At 38.3% G+C, this 16,816-nt stretch overlaps 1 protein-coding gene across 1 annotated transcript in view; it reads left to right on the top strand.

The window, feature by feature from the left end:
- Window positions 1-379: 379 nt before the first annotated feature.
- Window positions 380-16,816, top strand: part of AKR1A1 (aldo-keto reductase family 1 member A1) — a 33,649-nt gene continuing 17,212 nt past the window's right edge. The window contains exons 1-6 of the mRNA XM_032218094.1: window positions 380-487; window positions 5,556-5,651; window positions 7,125-7,244; window positions 10,237-10,388; window positions 11,336-11,531; window positions 15,614-15,813. Of these exons, the coding sequence (XP_032073985.1) occupies window positions 5,562-5,651; window positions 7,125-7,244; window positions 10,237-10,388; window positions 11,336-11,531; window positions 15,614-15,813 (758 nt within the window). The 5' untranslated portion in view covers window positions 380-487; window positions 5,556-5,561. The remainder of the gene's footprint in view (window positions 488-5,555; window positions 5,652-7,124; window positions 7,245-10,236; window positions 10,389-11,335; window positions 11,532-15,613; window positions 15,814-16,816) is intronic.

The following is a 16,816-nucleotide window of genomic DNA, read 5'->3' on the forward strand; positions in this document are numbered from 1 at the left end:
ATAAGTGGAATAACCTAGGGCCTCTTTTCATCTAAATCCGGCACTGCCTCTTCTCTTCGATAGGCTAGATTCTAGAATCTAGATATACCCAGCTCTCTCAACCGCTCATACGATTTAGCCTCTTTTCTTCACACTTTTTGAAGTCTTAGCATCTTTTTTGCATCGTAGTGGACAGAACTGCATTTAAACTATTATACAACAAACGTGCCCATTTTATATATGCTCAAAAGCCGATCAAGTAAGCAGATTTTTTTCTGCAATAAATGGAGCAGCCGGGGTCTAATGAGATTGGTTTCTGCTGCCGTAACTTGCGAAATAAGGGAAATACGGTACCCCGCAAGCTCACGTGGCTTGGAAAAGTCAGAAAGACTGAGGAATGCTCGGTTAAATTTCAAACCCGGAAACGGAAGCATTAAAGTCAGAGGCGAGGGTGTTTTTTTATTTTATTTTCTTTTGCATTCCAGAGAAGGACTAGAAGTGGTGAGCGGTGAGTGAGCTGTTGTGACTTTCCCGAAGCTAATCTCCTTTGTCTTGATTTACGTCAGTCTGGTTTGTGCAGAGTCAGGGGGTGGGGTGAAACGTGTTGCTGAACTAGCGGGTATGGAGGAGAATCTCCAATTCAAATAACGGGAAAAGAATTAAATTTAGCGGGGAATAGTAAGAGAATATTAGGAAATTAATCACAATGCGCGACTTTATGAATTTCAAACTGCAGGTTTAGTCATATGCCTTAGTGGAAAGTTTACTTTTTCCAAGTAAAGTGTGTAAGATAGCAAAAGCACTTAGAATTGTATACTGCTTCACAGTGTTTTACAGCCCTTTCTAAGCGGTTTACAGAGTCAGCATATTTCCCCCCAACAATCTGGGTCCTCATTTTACCCACTTTGGAAGGATAAGTCCTATCCATATTTTCTTGGACACCATTTAAGTGATAGGATTTATTTCTGAGACTATTTCTGCTTCTGACTGGACCAGGAGCAGTTATGATAAGCTGATGACTTTGTTCCCAGGATCATAAAAAAACCCTTGAATATATTTAATACAGATCACAATCAGGATTTATTGTTCTCCCAGCATACATCTATGCTGATGTATGTTAGGTATTACAGAGCATTTCCTTGTACAAAAGTATCATAGGAAACTGTTTTTATAACAGCTGTATAGAATTTCAGTATGTGCAACCTACATATACACACAGGCGCAGAGAGAGCGAGAGAGCAAGTGTTGTAGACTGCAGTTGTGGAAGTTGAGACTGCAGAAGTATCTCCACCATCAAGTTGATACCATACTAGCTCTTAGCAATCACACAGATAGACTTTTCCCATAACAATCTGTCCCTAAGTTGGTCTTCCAATGGTACACATATCACTGCTTTAATTGTGTCTATGTACCTTGTTACAGGGTCATCCTCTTCTATTTTCTTTCACCTTTCTCAGCATTCTCAGCATTCTCTAGAGATCTAAATCTTTGCATAATATTTCCAGAGCAGGAAAATTTGAACTTGGCCATTTGTGCCTCAAGTGGGGTTTTTGTTTGGTTTTTTATTTATTTATTTTGTTTGTTTGTTTGCTGACTACAGTATTATCAGCAGTCTTCTCCAAAACTAAATTCATTATTTTTCTTATTCTGTTTCTTCAAAATCCAACCTTCACTTCCAAAGGAAAAGTACAGTAGTTTCTTTTCTTAATACTGAAGCTAATTGGACTACAATCTAATTTTAATAGTAGCTGTGAAACAATTGTTCTTGCTTGAAGATATTAGAATATATTTTGTGGTGAATATGTGATCAAACATAGTGTGTTATGTCTTCAGCTTTTGTTTGCTTCCTCTTCAGTATTGCTTCCTTTTGTCTAAAAATGAAAAGGATCCTGACTAAAATGCATACATCAGTAAGCTGTATCTCTTTGAAGATGGCAAACACATAGTTTAATATGTAGTTTGAAAGAATATAAATAAAGGAAATGGGCTCTTCACATCTTTGAATGTTTGTACAGTTTGCAGTTTGTTCACTTTCCTTATTTGCTGTATCAAATATATTGTTTTTATTACAAATTTAATGATAGAAATAGAGAGATTATTTAAATTCCATTCTAATTTTATTAATGTGTATTATCCACCCAACTCCAATGGACTCTAGTTGTATATAGGTAGTATTTCATTGAGAATATAGTATTATTTAAATACCACCCAACTTCCAATGACCCTGGGAACCTTAAAATCATTAAAATATTTTAAAACCAACAACAAACGCACACAACCAAACAGAAGAACAATGATGGCAAAGAAAATAAATAGTTCCGTGGAAAATTTTTATAGCTGATCTTAGCAAAAACTGAGGATGTTGCATTGTTGGGAGCTCTTGAAACATAATTTCCTCTTATGATTAAGCTTATAAACAACTTTTTAGATCACTGCAGGATGTTCCTCTTGGAAACAAAATGTTCTTCATAAGCCAGTACAGAGTTAAAAAAAAAAGAATAGTTACCCATCTTCCGTTTTCCACTGCCTGAGAAATGAGAATGTCAGCAAGAAAAGGAGAAAAATTCTTTGGACTTTAAACTCTTGGCACAGTTCAGTTTTCAACAGACATCAGGATAATAAGATAGATAGATAGATAGATAGATAGATAGATAGATAGATAGATAGATAGATAGATAGATAGATAGATAGATAGATAGATAGATAGAAAATAGACAGACTGAGTGATTTATTTTTACGGAATATTGTATTGAAAGCAGAAGTGTTCCATATTCGAGGGTCCTACATGAAACATTATCTGGATCCATGCTTGTCAGATATCAGATCCTATCATATGACTGGTCAATGGCCTTTAGTAACTCTTGAGGAAATGTATCTTTTTGTTCTAGCATTTTGAATGCCACCTGGCACCATTAATCATGGTACCCTACTGGTTTTTCTGTGAAGTTTGGGATTTCAGGGCACTGTGTTATAATCACTGCACTCCTACCTAAGCAGGGGGTTCCACTAAATTATCATAGGGGAACACTGCTTGAATCCATGACCGCTCCTTTGTGGTATGTACTTTCCCCCCCCTATGGTATTTAACATATATGAAAGTTTGTTTCAGGGTACAGTGCTATCAGTAAGATGACAATTTCTACATTTCCACACCAGCCTATGCTGGATCACATTTTGACAGCTGAACTGGAGGCTGTCAAGTTCTGGATAGTGCAAAACAAGATTAAATTAAATCCACTTGTCCAGGTTGCTTGCCATCAATAAGGTTGGGTATTCTACTAATGTTGGCTACAGTAAGACTCTTTCTGCAATGACTCTCTTCAAAGGAATAGTTCTCTGGTTTAGGAGTGCTTATAATCCTCCTTAGCTCCTCCAGCTGTTGCCACTTTTGTTATAGCTGATGTGCCAATTTTAGACCTGGGATGCCTTGTACACAATGATGTGTTCCCTAATCACCATGTGATTATTGGACAACTGCAACGTTTTACAGGTAGTCCTTTATTTATGATCGGCCACCTAGTGCTATTAGAAGTTACAATGGAAAATGGATTGTCAGTGAGAAGTAACACTCGATGCACTGATATAAAACTTTCCCAGGCTAAACTTATGTTTTATCAATGGCACATATTCTTTTTCAGGACTCTTCCATATTTCTCTACAGGTTAGAATCTCCAAAATATCTTTTTTTTTTAATGTTCAGTTACCTGATGCAGTTTAGAAAGTTGAGATGGCTTTTTCTTATTATAATCTGACATGTGTGGATTATGTGTTTTATTAGTATAAAATATATATGTGGTTTCTTAGGCATTCCGTCCAATGGCAAGCAGCATTAAAACCTTATTTTGGTAATGTTGCTTTTATCCACATTCCCCTGTTAGATGGTTTCATAGAATTTATTTGAAGTAGGTGTTTGGAGTCTCTCAGAATTTAGCTCTTATATGTACTTTACTAGACTGGGATGAAAAAAAGATGCTTGTAATTGTTTGCTTCCTCACAAAGAGACTTTTAACAGTACTCATAGTTGTTCCCTCATATTTAAATTGGAGAAATACTGATGGAGAACCTTTTTGGCACTAAGTGCCCAAACTGGAATATGTGTGCATGCACAAGAAGGTGCGCGCCCCGGAGCACAGGAAACCCGAAGATCAGCTGGTCATCATGTGCATGCCTGTTTTTTGGCTGTTTTTCAGGCTGTTTTCCGGCACCTGCAAAGACCAGCTGGCCAGCGCGCATGTGCGTGCTGGAAACCAGATGAGCAGCTGGCAACGGTGCGCGTTCCCACAGAGATGGCTTAGAGATAGGTTCGCCATCATAGTTCTAAGATGTTCTGTTTTGGAGGCTGATTAATTATTTCTGTAGCACTTCCATATTTTTGGTAATTTAGAAAAAAAAAGTTCATAGAACTTTACCCATGCAATTTATATAATTTAAAGGTGGATAGAAGGAAATGATTTTAAGAAAGGATGAGGAAAATAAAAGCAGGGGTAAATAAGATCCTTTTATTCCAGGTTCCAATAAAATCACTTCAAGAATAATTTCTAGAGTCAAACTTTATGTTGCACTCTTAGAATATTCAAAGTTTGTTCCTAGAAGAATAACTGGTTGTGGAGAAGTATTACAGCACCATACTGTTAAACATAATCATTTATTTTGCCAAGAATAGTTCACAAAGTTATGTAGGAACTTGCATGAAGAATTAACCTATAGGCTACCCGTCTACAAATTACCTGGAATCTAGAAGCATGCACACACAAAAATCTTAAATTCTTCATTTGGAACAAAATATCCCTGTTCAAAACAAACACATTATATTTGGCCATTTTTGTGCATAGCTCAAGAACCAAACAAAGCAACACAATTTTTGCATTTGGTGAGTTGAAAACTCAATCTGTCAAATCACATTCACTTAATAAGCACTGCAATGCTCATTCACTAGTTAGTCAGTGAACAATGTTTAATGGTTCCTACTGTGCTGTGAAAATGGCAAGGCAAGACAAAGGTGTTTGCAACCAAATGTAAAATATAGCCCTATTCAAGTTGAAAATATTTTTTCCTCTTTGTAGGCTTAAAAAAGTAATAGAATGTGGTTCTAAACAATAAAAAGTGTCTGCATGCATATAAACAAAAATTAATTCACATTGAAATTACATAATACAAATAACCTGTCCCAAAGGTTCCCTGAGTTACACAAAAGACATTTTTGCATTTACTGTTCTCCTGGCCTTGTCTCTGAGAACAAGGTATGTTTGTTCAGGTAGGCCACTGAAGCTATTACATTGGTTGTTTTAGTAGGCTATTCCTTTATTTTGTAATACTTCAGTATGTTGTTTCACTCCATTTTATTCAGATATTATTTATTTTTATGCTTTCTGTTGTTCTTTTAAAATTGTTGCCCTTGATAGAGTATAAAATGAATGCACTGAATATTAACTAAAATGTAATACATCACTTCATCCAATTATTATTTCCTTAAATTGAATGGCATTATCAACATTACAAATGCAGTTCAATCTACAGGTTTTCTGTTTTGTACAGTCAAACAATTTGAATATAAACTATCATTACATTTTGTTTAGATAAAGATGTCTTTTGAATGCAACTATGCTTTGCTTCACACTGGACAAAGAATGCCTTTTGTTGGATTAGGTACTTGGAAGAGTGATGCTGGACAAGTAAGTAGTTCACTATTAAGTTGAGGGAAGTTAGGTAAAGAATAATAATACCGGTAGCTCCATCTCTATACATATTACTACACCTCAGATTTTTTAAAAAAACAACTTCCATATCTATTCATATTGCCCAATATTTTGTTTTTTTAATACTGTAAAGCCAATTGAAAGGGTGAAAGTTAACCAATTTCCTTTAGCCAACCGTTAGAACTTAGTTTACACTGGTTTTTCTAGGATCACTGTTTTTGTGATGGTCCAAGATTGATATCCAGCCAAAGGAACAAATGTACCAAATTATGACTAAATGTGAAATATGACCAATCCAAAATAATTTAGCATAATTTGTAGCTAGAAGAAATTTAAAGCCAGAGTTGCTTGAGAATGCATCAACTCTGCATTTATAAACTAGTCTGAATAGCTAAATGACAGACAGGTTTCCACACATAAAACCTTATATCTGTTTTTCATATGAGCTCTAGTTACCGTAGTTAAGTAAGTCTCTGTTTAAAGGAGAATGGGAATTTCCTATTTTTCTGTCTTTAAGATATAGGTAAGGTGAAAGTAAGAGTTTTCTGTCTTTGTAATAAATCTTTTTTTAATTATTGTTATTTAAATATTTAATATTATTTCAGAACTCCGCTTGTGTTCAGAAACATATCTGCTAAATTCAGCTTTCTAGCAATAGTGCAGTGAATAGAAATCAAGGCAAGATATTACTGTGTGAAGCAGAGAGCACTGAAATATAATAAGAAACCAAAGTAGGGTTACAGAGCATGGCTGGAGGTAAGGAAATTTGCAGAATCAAAGTTACAGAATCAAGCAATTATTCAATCTATCTGCAGCAAGTAGCAACCCACTTTGACTGGTCTTGAAAAAGCTAAGGAGTGGAATGTAATATTTGAATGGAAGAACATGTAGAAATTCCAGCCGTGGAAAGTTTTAAAAACCACTTTCCCAGTGTCACCAAGAAAACCTGTATTCATGAAGCCCCCAGGAGCCAAACTCAATTCAACAGGGATTTTTTCTTTTTACATGATTGAACAAGAGACTTCCTAGCGCCATTTTCTGATTCTTATAATTTGTAGCTATTTATTAAAGCAAGAAAGATGGTGAAATAATCAGATGCACGGCAATATTGTAGATGAAGAAAACCTGTTAAAATAAATGACATTGTTTTTTGACAGAAAGCAGAAATAATACGCATTTCTAAGAAGCTGCTTTCTGTGGCAATTCTGACTATTGTGCTTACATAGTAATCTCCAAGGAATGCACCAATTCTCCTGAGAATACAGTGAGAGTTACAGGTTTTTCCCCTTCTGTCATTTTTTTGTCTGTCTTCTGGGTAGGCCCCACCCCGTACAACATATCTTAAACAATTCTTTTATTTGTCTTATCGTTACTTATTAAATTAGAGTAGCCTTTGGAATATGCTTCCTCTTGTTCTAATCCATTGTTCTTTTCATTTTTCTGTTCTAGGTAAAAGAGGCTGTAAAGTATGCCCTTAGTGTGGGCTATCGCCACATTGACTGTGCTACAGCTTATAGCAATGAAGCAGAAATAGGTGAAGCTCTCCAGGAGACTGTTGGGGCTGACAAGGTAAAATAAAGAAATTCTCTGAGAATTCTCTGAAAAATTCTCTTTCCTGTTAAAAAGGAAAGGCGAAAATGCCAGCTATGCAAAGCCATGTCTATTTCATATTACTTCCACTTACTGAACAATTGTAATTACATCTCTTTATGTACCGTAATGTGACCATCAAAAGAAATGGTCTGCTGTGATTCTGTGTTGTAAATTCCTCCTGGTTCTGTTTATTGAATGTTCTGCCCCTCCTGAGGTTTTCACAAGAAACACTTTATAAGAGAAGCTATAGTTAGTTGTCTATGGAGATGAAGTTTTATTAGATAGTGAGCAGAAAGTGAAAGCTAGGATTGTATTCATAATGCAGATGACACAAAAAGATCTATTAATCAGTAAACAATCTTAGAATTTAGAACAAATTAGAAATATATCATAAACCGAAGAAGTATGTCCTGTTTTCTGCTTTGGATATGTATATAATCGGCATACAGGTATCCCTCAACCTGTATCAATTCCTCTGATTGTGGGAAGCCAGCAGGAAGTTGCCTCACTTAATGCCTGTGGAATTTAGTTAACAACAGCAGCTGGGACAACACGTAGTCCTCAACGTACGACCACAATTGAGCCCAAAATTTATGTTGCTGAGTGAGAACTTTGTTAAGTGAGTTTTGCCCCATTTTACGACTTTTGTTAACTGTTGTTAACACAGTTGTTAAATGAATCACTGCAGTTGTTAAATTGGTAACACGGTTGTTAAGTGAATCTGGTTTTCCCCATTGACTTTGCTTGTCAGAAGGTTGCAAAAAGGGATCATCTGACCCCAGGACACTGAAACCATCATAAATGTGAGTCAGCTGTCAAGCATGCAAATGTAAATCACGTGACCATGGGGTTGCTGAAATGGTTATAAGTGTGAAAAATGGTCATGTCACTTTTTTCAGTGCTGTTGTAACTTTGAACTGTCATTAAGTGAATTGTTGTAAGTCGGGGGCTACCTGTACAGGTATTGCTGTTGCTAAGTAATGCAAACTGGATTGTTTAGCAATTGAAATTCTGGTCCCAACTGCAGTCATAAGTCAAAGACTACCTGTATTCTTTTTTATGGTACCAACAAACCACAAGATACCCACAATTTTCTACAAAGTATTATATTTTGATATCTCCGTAGATAAAATGCATGTAGCATACAAATGAGAAGGTGGCAAAATGTATTTATATATTTGTCATATTGGTATGTTGCATGTTTCTGACAAAATCAGTGCACAAAATTAAATAATGCCCAATGGTCCTGCAGTGTCCACAATTTCCCTAAACATGTGAATTCTCATCAAAATATTTTTTAAATTAAATAGCCAAACACTTGCAAAATAAGAGGAGTATTTTTCTTATTACCTTTCATTTTGTTTCATTTTTTTAAATGTTTAATTTCTAGTGCATATAAAAGCTTGTAAAATGTTATGTTGTGCCATCTGCCATAAAAAAGCTTGATTAGATGTAAAACGTGTCTCATGCCCCAATGACTAGTTCTTAATAATGGAAATATAAAAATCATTGCACAATGGGAACAGTTTTATATGTGCTTGTTTTGAGTAAGCATGAGTCAGAGTGAGGAAGAAAATATTTAAAATCAGGATGGAGCGATAAAGAGTTTTAGCAGATGGTAGCTTTTCTGAGCTTGGAAATTAAGCAGTGTTGAACATGGTTCCGGCTTGAAGGGGAGATGTGTGGGGAAAAGCTGGGTTGTAGCTTGAGCCAGAAAAAACATCTTAGAAGGCAGGGGCAAACCATTTGAGTATTGGCAGCCTGAAAACATGGACATACTCTTCAAATCATCAGAAGATGAATTCAACTTGGAGGAAGGAACACTAAAGTAGGTTATGACTAGATAAGGAACTTAAAGGACTTAAAATGAAAAGATGAACTTTTAATATGTAAAAAAGAAGAGGTATTGTCAGGATAGCATCTAATTGTCAATATGATCATGTTTCTCCTACAAAAAACTCTGGAAGTGAATGTATGAATTAGAAGGAAGGAGAACATATACAAAACATAATTTAGACAGAATGAAAGTTTGCTTGTTATGTTTGGCATAAAGTGAACATTATTATGTTAAATGCGGCATGATGGTATGTTAAAACCTTGAAACACAGCACCTTTTCATAGAAATGGTTTTGTTTCGATGCCTTAAGAGATCTAAATAATCTCATAAGAATTTTAGAACTTATTTGTACTTTGGAGTGAAGAGTCTCCCATTCTATACAGATTCTGTTGTGGCCCGCCAGCGGCCAGTGGAGCTGGCAGCAGAATCAGACAGTGAGGAGGTTGGGGAGGAACATGGCCAGTTCTGGAGTCTGGGGAAGTCTCTGATGAGGGGTCTGTGTCGGAGGCAGAGAGGCGGCCAGAGCCGTATGCCAGTTATCAGCTGCTTCAGAGTCAGACATCAGTGAGGCAGAGGAACAGATGAAGCCTGTTCCCAGTGTGCACATGCGCAGAGTTGCCAGATGAAGGGAACAGCTAAAGAACCGGTCGACTTGGGAGTAAGGCCACAGGTGGATGGTAAATAGCCCCTCCCAGAGGAAATAAAAGAGGAGCAAAGGGGAGTGGAGTTTGCAGGAGACAATTAGTTTCCTTAATTGGTTTGTGACTCTCCGAGACTGCTTGCCAAGTTTTGCAGATATCGGCCTGTTAGCTCTCCAAGCCAGATAAGGTCTGTGACTGTAAATCCCCCCTTGAAAGACTTAGTTGGATGTGAATGAGCAGAATTCACAGTAAATTAATAAAAGGGGTTTTTGTCAGGGCCAGGAGTTTGCTTCATGCTCTTGGAAAGTCTAGGCCAGAACAGATTCATCCATTCATTCTCTTCTCCTCAGCCAGAAATAGAACTTTAAATATTAATACAGTGATATTGAATTGAGCAATATGTAAGTTGGTGCTCTTCTTTGGTGACATGTCTTCACTTGTATTCAGAAATACTTGAAATAATAATGATTCACTGTTGTTCTTTTTAAAGGCTGTTAAAAGGGAAGAGCTGTTTGTTACATCAAAGCTATGGAACACCAAACACCACCCAGAAGATGTGGAGCCAGCTTTAAGGAAGACCCTGCAAGATCTAAATCTGGATTACCTGGACCTTTACCTTATGCACTGGCCACATGCCTTCGAGTGCGTTTTAATAAGAGAAAATTAAGAGATTAAACCTCAATTTGTTATTTATTTAAACCTGGGGCACAGGGTAGGAGAACAGAGAGGGATAGAGGCTGAAATGTACTTCTTCTTAAAAAATGTGGCTGGAGGTGAAAGAACATTGTGAAAGTTACATATGATCCAACTCCTATCACAATGTTGATGTTCTGTTACTTGTTCAGCATAATGCTGAAAGTACTCTAAGAAAAATTAAATATGACTCCTGGAGGTATTTTGTTTTGTGCATTCATTCTGGAGGGTTACTATTAATTTGTATAGTTCATAATCAGGTGGGTTCTAGCAGTCACTACTGCTGGTTCACTCATGGTTGCGCCGTGTGCGCGCATGTGCAGTACTGTAGGAATAGAGGACATGCGCAGCAAACTGCCATGATCTCAGTGGCTTTTTACTTTTTAAACTATGAGCTCACCTAGCAGAGATAGGCCATACCAGGGAGTTTATGTGAGATTCAACTCTGGTTGGGATGGACTTAGATATTGACAAGTAAAATGCACCAATAAGATGCTGTTGCTACCCCTGCTTTTGCTTTGCTTGTTAAAACTGTATAAAAGCCAAATAAATGCTGTGTAAGGTAGACAGACATTTTGGACACCACTGCTGTGATGGATTTCTGAAACCTACACAGTACAATAAAAATTGCTCTGTGCAGAAGCAAAAAACAAGATGGCAGCGCCTATGGTGCCGTCTGGAGAACTGGTTCGGGGGTGTGGCAGGCCTGGGTCATTGCCGGTTTCAGCGACTAAGGCCGCCAAACCACTACCGGTTCGGCCGAACAGGTAGGAACCCACCACTGATCATAATGCTATAAAAATGTAACTAATAAATAGTTAAGTAATTATTTTAAAAGTGTATTTGTTCTTAATGGTGTTTCCAATAGATTTGTCATCTATTTTTTTTTATAATAGGCGAGGAAATAATCTCTTCCCCAAGAATCCCGATGGTACAATGCGTTATGATTATATTGACTACAAAGATACATGGAAGGCTATGGAAAAATTGGTGGAAAAAGGCTTGGTGAAAGCTGTTGGACTTTCAAATTTCAATAGTCGACAGATTGACGATGTTCTCAGCATAGCTTCTGTCAAGCCGGCACTTCTACAGGTAAGATAGAAGAAGGAAAAGATAATGTGATTGATTCTTAAGATTATGATTAAAGGAAATGCAGTGTGAAAGAAACAAGTTGTGGGTTTTTTTGAGAGACTTGGGTCAAGAAGTAGCTTCTTAAGGAGGGGGTGCACCACACTTTCCTCTTTCAAAGCTGCCAGCACCACCACCCCTCTCAAGGATTCATTCACCACTCCTATAGCCAACCTGTTGTCCCCTCTCCGGTCACATGTACTAGCCAGGAGGAGTGTAGATCTAAATACAGGTGATGAAGTTCATCCAAGAGAGGCCTGTGTTCCTGTCCTCAGCTGTTTATAGGCTTGAAAAAGTCCCAGATGACCTTGCAAGATGTTACAAGACTTTATAAGCATTCATAAAGAGCTGCGGTGACGCAGTGGTTAGAATGCAATAGTGCAGGCTAGTTCTGCTGATCACAGGCTGCCAGCAGTTTGATAGATCAAATTTTACCAGCCTTCCATCCTTCCAAGGTTGGTAAAATGAGGACCCAGATTGTTGCGGGCAATAAGCTGACTCTGTAAACCGCTTAGAGAGGGCTGTATGAAGGAGTGTATAAGTGCTATTGCTATTTAATCTGAACAGATAAGAATGATTTTGTCTGCAAAATATCTAGTAAAGTGGTCATAGTGGCCTACTGGAGGATCCAACAATGATTGAGCTCACATTAAATGGAGAATGCCATCCAGCATCACAGAATGCTGGATGGCATTCTGCCAATAGACTAACTGGACAAATATTGAAGCTTTATCACCCTTTCTGCATCTTATGTTCAGTCACCTGCCTTTTTATTTTTCACTGCCATTGCTGCAGGTATCTCCCGTACTACCTTCTGAAGCATCTCTCTAAACCAAAGAGGACTCTCCCCCCCCCCCCCAATCAATGCACAGGGAGAGGATGTTCAGGCATTCTGTCAAGTATTTTCCTCAGTTCTGCGCTTCTGAATTCAAATAAGAATCTCAATTAAACACTCCTGAGTAGACTGATGAGAAACTCCCCATGTTGTCCCATGAATCCAAGCAGACTCATAAGTGATCTCAGGCAAATCCTTTAATGCTTCTTTCCTCCCTAGAGAGTAGTTAGTGGCCATTGAATATCAAGGATATCAGAAAGTGATCTGACCATTATAAAAGATTGGTATTAATGTCTTCGAGTTGATCTGAGGTAAAAAGCCAATCTAATGTGTGGCTCCAGTCTGAGTAGGGATTGTGGTAACTTGGGGCAAACCATGGTTTCATGGTGGTCATAAAACATAAACAAAACAAACATGCAGCCCTAAACTTCTAAGTTGTCCTATAACATACTTCCAATAGGTTGAAATGTCTGAGAGAGTCCACCATCAGGTGGGCAGTCTTAAGTGTTTCTGGAAGGGAGTGTGTTGGCCAGAAGAGATGATACTACATTAACGGTTCCCCTGCTTGTCCTTGATACCCAGTTTCATATACAGGACTTTAGATGTAGTGATTAGTATAAAAGTGCATCTGTTTACATCACACTCTCATTGAATGTTATTGCCTCTCCTCTTCCCAGCCTTGGTATCAAAGTTGGCATAGCTCCTGAAACCTGACCAGGCAGATCTTAGACAGAAGCAATCCTTTCTTCTCACCTAATCCAGTTTTAAAGGTACATGTCCATACAGGTCTGCTGCCTCCTCCATCCCAAGGCCATGCAGGGACATGCTATTACTCCAAATAAAACTGGCATTGAAAAGAATCAACTGGAGGCCAAGTTCTTCCAGTTCAGAATCCAGGCTCTTAATTGGGGCTGGGGGACAGAAATGGGGATTGGTATCAAATATCCAATTTACTTTTCTCTGTAACAGCCTGTCTTCACTGTGCCCTATGCCCCCTTTGCCCATCAGTATTTTGATCCTTTCCCATTCTGTCCCCTCCTGTCTCTCCTCCCATTACAGGGCATCCTCAGCCTTTCAATACAGTTACCACCCTGTTTGTATTTCTGAAGAATCATTCTGCCATCTAGAATATAGCTACCTTAGCAGAATGGGCCATGGGCACCCTCCAGCTATCCCTCCCCTTCTCCCACTACTCCTTCTCCCACTCATCCCCTTCCCCCATTGAAATCAATGTAACCTTTCATTCCAATTCCACCCTTAAGTTTTTTTTCACTCTACTTTTCCTGGCTGTTCTTTAGGAAAAAGAGTGCTCCCTCGTGCTGTAAGCTTCCTTTTCCTCCTTTGGAAGCTGGTTCTCCATTCCATCTTCTCTTGCCATGTCCCAGTGCCAGTCCAGATTTCCCATACATGCAGTGAAGTTTTCTATTCTTTCAGCATACAATCTCTCAGCTATTTTAGTTCCTCCAGAAATGGCAGTGAAGAAACCACTTCTTTTTCCGTGGAGCCTTGATGATGCAGAAAGTTGCTATTTAGCACTGGCCTTTCTTTCATCAAGCGAACCTTATCCATCTTTTCCACCAACATAAATCTGCCAGTTAACATCACTCTGTCTCTGTCCTTTTTGCAACATTCCATAATCCATCAAAAATTTCAGGCCACTATCTCCAATTCTCTAGTCCCCGTTCTCCTTTCTCCATTGTTGTTAGCAATCCCTTCTCCTTTCACGTTCTGCGCTTTCTCACATCATCTTCAATTCACAGTAAAGCATAGTCTTCTGCCATGCTCTATCTCAGTGTTTTCCTTCCTGCGAGTTTCTATTCTCTTGTATCCTATCAAGAAGATTGGACCACTCCAGAGCCAGCTCTATATTACAGGAAATTAACAGGTTGGGAAGACCTCAGCCTTAATTTCCCTCCAGGAAAATGGACTGGCAAATTAGCTAAATTAGCATCATTTACACAGTGCATCATTTTCTCTATCTGTTCCTGTTGTTGGCAGCAACCAGACATATCTAATGTTACTTATTAGTGTTCTTTCATTCACAGCTACATTGTGTACCCGCTCTGTGATTCTCACTTGGTCAAGGCCTCACTCCTGCCCGTAGCTTGCAGGATTAGTGACCAAGGCAGCTAGCATTTACCCTACTTCTTCCGTCCCCACCCTATTCCTTATCCTGCTTTGCTAGTTTCCCAATTCCTGCTTGCCAGGTTTTTTTTCTTTCTCCCTCCTTCATCATATATCCTTCTCACTATGGTTTTAAGTTAAAACCAGTCTGAAAGAGGGAGAAAGCATTAAAAAGTGTTCCTTGTTTTTAATGTTATTGTATCATTTCCAAGATATGGCGAAGGGACACCTTTTCCCTCTCCTGCAAAGTAATTTGAGTATGTACCTTTGTGTTAAAAATGTAGAGGCAGAGACAATAGCATATGTAGAAGAAAGAATCCCATCGCTCATATTAGCTCCTTTGTTTCCATATGAGTCGCTGGAGAGCCAAAGGTGTGTTTTTGTTAACAATGGAACCATTTAGTTTTACAGAAGCAATTTAAAATCCAGTAAAACAGGAATAGGGGATTTGTGAACTTTAAGATCTTGCCGAATGGTGCTCCTTTGTTCCTTGGCCATTGGCCAAGCTGACTGGGTATTAATACGGTCAGAGATGTCCAACTGCAGTGAATGAAGGTATAGGAAGAGTGATCTTCATGTTTTTTTTCCTGTGATCCCTTTTGTTTCATAGCTTGTATTATTCTGAAGCTTTACTCTTATGGACCAGGATATGGTACTGGAGGGGGGAAATGTAATCAGCAAAGTGAAGATAATGGAGTTGGTGAAGTTATTTTGCTTCTAGCTAATGTAGCCAACTTACAAGCCACACACTATTTCTATCTCAGCCTTCTGTACACTTTGCAATTACATTTTCTAACATTAAAATTAGGAGAATTTTCTTCAAAAGAAGATATAGGTTGGAAACGCTTTAATGATCTTGTTTCTGTTTATATAGTCATCTAAGCTAGACAAAAATATAGAGTATAGACTCTAGTTCAATACAGTGTGTTAGCTGCATGTTTGCCACCAACCCTTAGATCATGGTGGACTTAATTCCCCCTAAATTTTCAATGATTGGAACTTGTTACTCTAAAATCTACTCTTTCAGCAAAGTGAAACTAGTTTTTTTGCCACCAGCCTGCTCACTGTTGTACATTGCTTTTGATAGGTGGAATGTCATCCTTACCTAGCCCAGAGAGAACTAATAGCTCATTGCCATCAGCGAGGGCTGGTGGTAACTGCTTACAGTCCTCTTGGTTCACCTGACCGGATGTGGAAGCACCCAGATGAGCCAGTATTGCTGGAAGAACCTGGAATAAAGAAACTGGCAGAAAAATACAACAAATCTCCTGCTCAGATTCTTCTCAGGTATTAATAAATTAGCCTTTTGAGAGATCAACATTAAAGATTTGAAAGAGCAGAGAGGTCGACCAGAGATGGCTAACTTTTTAGACACCGTGTGCCCAAACTGCACATGCATGCATGCTCAAACTGAAAGGTGTGTGTTCATGTGACAACACGTGCATGCGCCAACATGCGCAGCAGAGACCTGAAGACCAGCTGGCTAGTGGGAGGTAGGCATCCAAACACCAGCAGCGTGGCAAGAGGTAAGATCTTTTTCTTTTGTGAGCTTCTGTTTCATTGTTTGCAGGAAACAGAAGCTGATGAAAGAAACGCCATGGAGATCTGACCTGGGGCTCTGCGTGCCACCTCTGGCATGCTTGCCACAGGTTCGCCATCACAGAGTTAGAGCCTAAAACTCTTTATATTCCTTATTAATACATTTAGCTAAACACTGTACTGTACAAATTGGTGTTACAATGTGATGATGTGATGGCAAAAGGATTTCAACTACTACTGATTTTATAAACACTTGACTTTTGGTTATGTAAGTGCTGAAATATTGCAGTGATTGTGGTGATTAAGTGAATTTAGTATCTTCTTGATGAAAGGACAGTGTAGAAATATAATTCCAATACCAAGTCAGGCCATGGGTCTGCCTACCTCTAGGCCATTCTGAAGAGTTGCAGAGGCATTCCAGTTTTCAAACAAGCACAAATAAAGAGATGTCAGGGATTGAACCTGAGACCTTTATAATGCAAAGTTTTTTAGAATCAAAACTTCCCTAAGTGAGAAATGAAGTTGGTTTAAAGGTTAAGCTTAAAGGTAGCCTAGAAACCAGGAGACTGTGAATTCTAATCTCACCTTAGACATGAAAAGCCAGGTAGATGACCTTGGACACCACACACACACTCTAAATCCAACTCACCTCCCAGGATTGTTTTTTTTTTTTTAAATATATTTTATTCATTTTCACATCCATTTTGCAATCACTTATATACAGGGTATTTGCTATAAGAAAAGAAAAAAA

Source organism: Thamnophis elegans, chromosome 5 (assembly GCF_009769535.1).
Source record: "Thamnophis elegans isolate rThaEle1 chromosome 5, rThaEle1.pri, whole genome shotgun sequence".
In the NCBI taxonomy this organism is placed as follows: domain Eukaryota; kingdom Metazoa; phylum Chordata; class Lepidosauria; order Squamata; family Colubridae; genus Thamnophis; species Thamnophis elegans.